At 36.8% G+C, this 8,603-nt stretch overlaps 1 protein-coding gene and 1 pseudogene across 2 annotated transcripts; one reads left to right on the forward strand and one right to left on the reverse strand.

Moving 5' to 3' along the window:
* Positions 1-407: 407 nt before the first annotated feature.
* Positions 408-3,579, forward strand: LOC18592454 (STAY-GREEN-like protein). Of its 2 annotated transcripts, none has more exons than XM_007019207.3 (5): positions 408-709; positions 1,879-2,088; positions 2,372-2,530; positions 2,776-2,922; positions 3,162-3,579. In XM_007019207.3, exons 1-5 carry the CDS (start codon positions 542-544, stop codon positions 3,282-3,284), a joined length of 807 nt encoding a protein of 268 aa, XP_007019269.3. In that variant the 5' UTR covers positions 408-541; the 3' UTR covers positions 3,285-3,579. The 2 variants fall into 2 exon arrangements, with proteins under 2 accessions (XP_007019269.3, XP_017980869.2); XM_018125380.2 differs by having other exon boundaries at positions 410-709; positions 1,912-2,088.
* Positions 3,580-4,201: 622 nt separating this feature from the next.
* Positions 4,202-4,972, reverse strand: LOC108663009 (secreted RxLR effector protein 161 pseudogene; annotated as a pseudogene).
* Positions 4,973-8,603: the final 3,631 nt, after the last annotated feature.

Below are 8,603 nucleotides of genomic sequence, written 5' to 3' on the forward strand. Positions count from 1 at the left end.
GCAAAAGGGAAAAGTTTGGCCAAAACGCACCGTAGTGAAAGTGTTTGAAACAAGAACCCAAATCACATGATAAATTTTCAACACATCATGAATAGTATATCATCAAAATGACACCCTATGCCTTTTTCAAACTAAATTTGCTGTTAACAATCAAATTCCCTTCCCTTGCTAATAATGTCATGAATTTTTCCCCACCAGAACCCGATTATAGCCACATCATTACATTATCCAAAAGTTATCAATATTTCAACAGACATAGATGACCTGGCGCAACCTTTAAACTCATGCAGCCAATCACAATCCTCCTGCCAATATTTTCAAAATAAAAAAAAACAAATGTGTGATTGACATAGATGTTGGACCAGTGGGGTCCAATGAATCACAAATCCTCGTGAAACCAAAAACCAAAATCTCTGAACATCAATTCTCCACGTACCCATCATATCATCCCCTTTCTTTCTCTCTGGAAAAGCTCACAGAGAAGACAATGGTGGGCTTTCAACAATGAAGAAGAAGAGAAAGAGTAGGTTATGCTTGTCCCATGGCCTGCCATTCTGCTTACTATGCCTCCTTTTCACCTTCACCATTCAAAGACTATGCTGCCAAGAACAGAAAATTTCGGCCTTCAGAAGGATTCAGGCCTCTTCGCCTTCAGGGTTCTTCCATTAGCAGCACTGCTAGAGCCTCCTGCAACACTCTTGTCTCTGAGGTGTTCTTCTATTCTCTCTTTTTTTAGAAACTCTTGTTTTGTAATGGCATTGTTATATATAAATGTTAGATGGACGTATTTCAACTTAACGGCTTACTATCATTAGGATTATTAGCAAAATGACAATTGGCTTGTTCTTGAAATGGAAGTTGCTTTAAAGAATGGCATTTTTAATGTAGTTTTAGAATATGCCTAAGTTTTGTTCATACACCATTAACAATCTCTACTTCCTTCATTTTGGCTGGCTAGGCTTTGCTTAGACTGTTTATGAATTAAATCGATGCCTGACACACATTATAGGGGAAAAAAGGCATATAATCTAGTAATATTTTGGTCATGTTCATAATATTAAAGTGGTGATAAAGTTAATCTCACATAAGTTAAGTTGGAATATTCTGGATATATAGATATATAAAGATAATTTCACCTTCTGTAAATTGATTTTAGATTTGATGTCCATCTAAATTTCAACTCGGCTCGGAATAGGCATCTTTGTGGGCTTATATGATAAACTCGAGCCATGCTTTGGGTGATTCAGTGATGGGAAATGTAAAATATCATTGCATCAGGATTGATGGACTTGAAACATTCACCCGATTTCACTTCCACATAATTTGCTTTGCAATTACAGAAATGGCTCCCAATTGATGCTATTAGTTCCTGCAGTGATATATTTCCTGCAGCCACAAAACTCCATACTCGAGTCCTCAGCTTGTTACAGGAAAGACCTATGGTGCCTGCTTGATTTCATGTGACCTAGCCTTTTTGCTTTAATTTATTACTTCATGAAGACAATGCTAAAGCACGGCATGTTCTTTTGCGTGGTTGCTTGAAAGTTGAAACTGTGCCATAGCTGCGTTGTGTATAAAAGAGATTTACTAAAACTAATCATTAGCTTCAAATAGGAATGCATTTAATCCTGTCTATTGCCTGTTGTATATTTTGCACATGATGAAATAGGCATTGTATGGCTAGTTCTGGAAAAATCTAAACATAGAAATTGCACTCCTTACAGCATTTTCTCATGTCAATTTATGAATCCCAATCACTGACTGAGATCCTAAAATTCTGTTTTTCAATCTGTTTCCCCTGCAACAATTGAAAACAGCATAAAACTTCCTGCCCATATTAATTGAACATTATACTGAAAAAGTTGAACCAATTTCCAGTTATTCTTTTGGATTTTATTGTCCGATTTCCAGGCTGCAAGGCTTTTGGGTCCTCCAGCAAGTTTCGAAGCTTCAAAACTCAAAGTTGCTTTCATGGGAGAGGGGCTAAAAAATTATTCTGCAACAATCCCAAGAACCTACATCCTTTCCCACTGTGACTTCACAGCTAACTTAACATTAACCATCTCCAATGTCATCAACCTTGATCAGGTATGAATTCCATTATTTTGCTATCTTGGTATTTAAACTTTGTACCAAATGTTCTTTTTTTTTCTCTCTTTTTTAACATTGTACCAATTTTTAAATCTGCACAGATTTTTTGAAATTTGTTTGAATCTAAAAGTTCTGATGGAGGTATAAACAGTTAAATCTTCATGGAGTTAGCATTCAGTATGTCGTTTCCATTGGTGTGAATATATTTGCATTTGAGGAATTTAATTTGAAACACCTAATATTTGATTGCTCTGTTATACATTGCATGTGTCCATGGCAGTTGAAAGGGTGGTGCCATAAGGATGACGTGGTAGCTGAGTGGAAGAAAGTGAGAGAGACCATGTTACTCAATGTGCATTGTTACGTAAGCGGTCCCAATCTCTTGCTTGACCTTGCTGCTGAGTTTAGATACCACATTTTCTCCAAGGAATTACCTTTGGTAAGTTTTCCTCCCTTACATCAGAAAAGAATAAGACTACAAGATGACTAGAAACTTAGAACTCAGCTTTGATGTGTTTGACTTTCACATGGCATCTTTGTGATCTCAATATGAATTTACTCCTCCATTTAGCCATCGAATAAACTGATTTATCTTTCAGCATGCTGTGTTTACTTGCAATGCTAGTGACAATCTGTTGGTTGAATGACTAATACTTGCTGAACTTTTGTTGCAATGCAAAGTAGGTACTTAAAGCTGTGCTCCATGGAGATTCAGTCCTTTTCACCGAAAACCCTGAGCTACTTGATGCTGTAGTTTGCGTTTACTTTCACTCTAGCTTGCCAAAGTACAATCGCATAGAATGTTGGGGACCACTCAAGGATGCTGCAGAGGTAATATCAAACCCCGATAGTTTCATAGTTTGCTGCATACATTCAAAGGCTGCTTACTCTCTCTCAAAGAATTATCAATGCCAGCTTTCAACTGGTTCTTTCTGTGAGGAAAATCATTAACCTCAACAATGAACCGGTTTTTTCTCAATGGAATAATTGATTTGACAATATCATATATAGAATTATTTGAAATTACAATATATAGTAATTCAACTGCTAGCATTTTTTATTTTCATCAGGGAAGACTAGGCAATCAAGTTCAAGGTTTATTAACAGCACATAAGGAAAGTTCCTCTCCGCCAGAAAAGTGGGGAAGAAGGCCAAAATCCATCTTTCAAGCTCTGTTTACTTTCCTTCTTTGACTTGTGTAACTGGTCAATGGGCTGGTTTCTTGCCTCATGGCTGCAATACAAGCCAAGGACAAGTGAAGTGGAGAAGAATACAATAAAAGTTGAATACTAAGACTCAAAAGGCAAGGCATCCATTTCATGAAAGAAGGATTTTGCTTCTGATTCTTTTGTGATTGATGCATTAGTTGAATTGGATTGGAAATGTAAATGAACAATTCTTCTGCAACTGAGGCCATTTGTTCATTCATTAACTAATGGCTATTTTCTTTGTTGCTTTGTAAATCAACAGTAAAGCTATCTTATTACAGAGGGTTCTCTGTTAAACTTTCAAAAAAATAAGTGAAGGAAAATGAATGAGAGTAGAGAGAACGATTAAGAGCAGTAAGATGAAGAAAAAAAAACAGAACCTCATTTTCATTCATATCAATTTGCTATATAAAGCAAGTACAGAAAACAGAATAGAAACTAACAACTACCCATTAAGTGAACTCAATAGATAACTGATCCATAATTCTAAGTAGTAGACTAACAAGTGTCAAGTAGGATAACCAACAATAACTGACTGCAGCATAAGAAAATAAGACTAAACTTAACTGAGTCTTATGCATCAGCATGTAGTGTCTACTGGCTACTCAGATAAACACTGTCAACAACTAAAGAGATGCATTCCAACTTCAACACACCTCCTTGGAATGTATCTCACACACACCAAGCATAGTCTTGAGATAAACAAATCTTTCCTTACTCAAACTCTTGGTCAGAATATCTGCTAGCTGTTTAGAAGAATTGTAGTGATACACAGCAATTTCTTTTTCTTTGATGGCATCTCAAATGGCATGATATTTCACCCTTATGTGTTTTGTTCTCCCATGATGCACTGGATTGTTGGCAATATCAATTGCAGATTGATTGTCAATCTAGAGAGTTGTTTATTCTCTTTGCTTAAATCCAATATCTTTAAGCATTTTTCTCAACCACAAGGCGTGATTAGTAGCAGTAGCAGCAGCTATATACTCAGCCTCTGCGGTGGACTGTGCAACTACATCTCGTTTTTTGCAATTCCAAGTAAACACAGCACTACCGAAAGAAAAACAAAAACCTGTGGTGCTTCGAGAATCCTCAAGACTTCCAGCCCAGTCACTGTCGCAATACCCCAATAGATTATTGTTGGATTTTTTACTGAATTTGAGACCAAAATTCATTGTCCCTTTTACATACCGTAACACCCTTTTGGCTGCAATAAAGTGAAATTCTGATGACTTTTGCATATACCTTGAAAGAACACTAGCAGCATACATTATATCAGGACGAGAAGCTGTCAGATACAATAAACATCCAACTAGACTTCTATAAACTACACCATTAACATCTCCACTACCATCATTCTTGCAAAACTTATTGTTTGAGGTTAATGGTGTGTCTACTGACTTACAAGCTTCCATGTTGAATCGTTGCAGCAACTCCCTTGCATATTTGGTTTGATGAATACATATATAATCTGGTTTTTGAACAAATTCCATGCCCAGAAAGAAAGTCATCTCACCAAGATCTGTCATTTCAAACTCCTGCTTCATCTTCATTTTAAAATCATCCACAACATAACTATCTGGACCTGTGACAAGTAAGTGATCAACATACAATGAGACCAACAAATTTACAAAGCCATTTGAATTCAACACATACAAAGTTGGCTCATTCATGCTTCGATTGAATCTTTTACTCCTCAAGTAATTGTCAATTCATTCATACTAGGCCCTTAGAGCCTGTTTAAGACCATATAGTGCTTTAAGAAGCCTACAAACTTTGTTCTCATTTCCTTTCTCTACAAAACCTTCCGGTTGCTCAATGTAGACATCTTCTGTTATGAAGTCATTCAAGAATGCAGATTTCACATCTAAGTGCCAGATCTTCCAACTTTCTTTGGCTGCCAAGGCTGTTAGAAGTCGAATGGTATTGTGTCTAGCCACTGGTGCAAACGTCTCAGAGAAGTCTACCCCATATTCTTGAGCATACCCTTTAGCTACCAAACGTGCCTTGTATTTGTTAACTGATCCATCTGCATTAAGTTTAGTTTTGAAGACCCACTTAACCCCAATCACTTTCTGGTTTGCTGGTCTGTCTACAAGATGCCAAGTTTGGTTCTTGTTAATCATCTCAACCTCATCACACATAGCTTTAATCCAGTGTTGATCTTTGGCTGCCTCTGTATAACTTGTTGGCTCCAAAATAATAATATTGCAACACTCATACACATCTTGCAGATATCTTGTGCCTCTCACTAAATAATCATCAATATTTTCATCTTCAAGCTGATTCTCCAATTGAGCTGAACCATCACTGATAATACTCAAGTCTTCTGAGCTTTCAACTGAGTTTGTCCCCCAATTCCACCTACTGAATTCATCAAATGCAACATCTCTATTGACTCGAACCTTCTTGGTCTCAACATCATATAGTCGATATCTTTTGGAAATTTCGTTGAAGCCAAGATTAATAACAACATGTGACTTAGCATCCAGCTTTGATATCTTTTCATTAGGAATTTGAGCATAGCCTATACAGCCGAACACTCTTATGTGAGAGATCAAAGGCTTGCATCCAAACCAAGCTTCATGAGAAGTTTTTGAATTCAGGCTTCGAGTTGACAGAATATTTAGCAAATTCACAGCAGCATTGATAGCTTCTGCCCAAAAGCTTTTGGGTAATCCTTTCTCAAAAAGAAGACATTGAGCCATCTCGATTATGGTTCGATTCTTTCTCTCACTAACCCCATTTTGTTGGGGACAATAGGGTACTGTCAACTGATGCTTTATACCATTCCGAGCTAAGAAATTCTTAAACTCATTAGATAGATATTCAGTACCATTATCAATTCTCAACATCTTCATAGTTTGACCAGATTCTTTTTCCACAAGAGCTTTAAAAAACAGAAACTTGGCATAAACTTCTGACTTATATTTGAGAAAATATACCCAACTATACCTGGTAAAGTCATCAATGAAGATCAGATAGTACAAGCTTCCATTCAGTGATTCAGGTTTCATTGGTCCCCCAACATTTGAGTGAACAAGCTCCAATTTCTCATTAGCTCTTGACAAGCTCTGCTTTGGGAATGGAGTCCTGCTTTGTTTTCCCATTTGACATATTCCACAAACACGTTCAGTGTGCTCAATGCTTGGAAACCCTTCTACAATCTGTGATGAGGCCATCAGCTTCAAGGAATTATAATGAACATGTCCTAGACGTCTGTGCCATAGTTTAGTATCACTAGAGATACATTGATAAGCTTGTTGTCTATTCTTCATGAAGTCAAGAGGAAAACATTTATTCCTCATTCCAACAGTAATCACCTCCTTACCCAAGGGATCAAAAATCATGCAAGACTTATCTTTAAACCACAAAGAATAATTGTCTTCCAAGAGCTGACCAACACTCAAAAGGTTATGGCTAACTTGTGAAGAATAAAATGCATGAGAAATGGTTTTGATACCTGTTGGTGTTTGAACTCCCACAATTCCTTTCCCTTGTATCTTCAAATACTTGCCATCACCAATCTCCATTTGAGTCTTAAAGTCTCTATTTAGTTTCAAGAAATTTTCTTCATTACTTGTTATGTGGTTAGAGCAACCACTGTTTATCAACCACTCTGTTTTTCTCTCTCTCAAATCAGTGTTTTTGATCATAAACAGTGCTTCCTCTGCAGCCTTCTTTTCTTTAACTACAACTGCCTTTTTTTCTCCTCGGGTTCTTTTGGCTTTGCAAACTTTTTCTATGTGACCCAACTGATTACAAAACCTACATCTCACATCTGGTCTATACCAACAAAAACGATCAGCATGGCCCATCTTTTTACAATAGCTACAAGGAGGAAACTTACTTCTATTTTTTTTTTGTTTACCATCATTCATTCTCTTCTCTTTATCTTTCTTTTCACCTTCATTTCTTCTACTGCTACTACTTGGATTCTTGCTTTTATTCTTAACCAACAGAGCTCCTTCCACATTATTCTCATGCCTTATAGCCCTTCTTTGCTTTTGGGCTTGTAAGGCATTCACCAATTCTGTAACAGTGAGTTGAGAGAGGTCCTTTGAGTCTTCGAAAGACGATATTTTAGCTTCAAATTTCTCTGAAAGACTTACAAGAACCTTGTTAACAATTCGCCGTTCGGTTAAGTCCTCTCCAAGTAGTCTTAATTGATTGACAAGCTTCATAATCTTGTCTGAATATTCCTTGATTGTTTCATCATCCTTCATCCTCAGAATCTCAAACTCCTTGTGCAGATTGAGAGCTTGCATTTGTCTTGTCCTCTCACTTCCATGGAACTCATCCTTGAGTCGATCCCATGCTTCCTTTGGGCTATCACAAGTTATAATTCTTGTGAAAATGGCATCTGACACAACAGATTGGATGCAAGAAAGTGCCTTATATCTCCTTGCTACATCCTCACTATGCTGTTTAATTTGAGCAACAGTGGGATTAACATGTCTCATCACCGGAAAGTCACCTCCCATCTCCACAATCTCCCATAAATCAAAAGCCCTAAGATAGGCTTTCATCTTCACAGCCCATATAGCATAATTTTCTCCTGAAAAAACAGGAGGTGTTGTGACACTAAACCCGGATGAAGCCATGATAAACAATTTTTTGTGCAAGAAGAATAAAAGGCTGAGATCTTTTGATGAAAAACACTCTACTGTTTCTAGCACCCTAGGTCCCTCAAGATCCTAGAAGCTCTGATACCATGTTAAACTTTCAAAAAAATAAGTGAAGGAAAATGAAAGAGAGTAGAGAGAACGATTAAGAGCAGTAAGATGAAGAAAAAAAAATAGAACCTCATTTTCATTCATATCAATTTGCTACATAAAGCAAGTACAGAAAACATAATAGAAACTAACAACTACCCACTAAGTGAACTCAATAGATAACTGATCCATAATTCTAAGTAGTAGACTAACAAGTGTCAAATAGGATAACCAACAATAACTGACTGCAACATAAGAAAATAAGACTAAACTTAATTGAGTCTTATGCATCAGCATGTAGTGTCTACTGGCTGCTCAGATAAACACTGTCAACAACTAAAGAGATGCATTCCAACTTCAACACTCTCCTTCTAAGTTGCTTGCAACCTTAATACAGAAACATCAGCTATTTTTTTGAAAATTATGGTATATGCCACTTATGGAACTATATATTAAATCTAGATTATATAGCTGTGACAAAATTCCCTTTGTGTTTTGAATGGCAGGAGTGTTAGGCATTCTGGCAAACTCAATACCAGTTGTATTCATCATAGAATTCGAGGTTCAGAGAAATTTTTGGTACAAAATC

Source organism: Theobroma cacao, chromosome 8 (assembly GCF_053813885.1).
Source record: "Theobroma cacao isolate CCN51 chromosome 8, ASM5381388v1, whole genome shotgun sequence".
Lineage (NCBI taxonomy): Eukaryota > Viridiplantae > Streptophyta > Magnoliopsida > Malvales > Malvaceae > Theobroma > Theobroma cacao.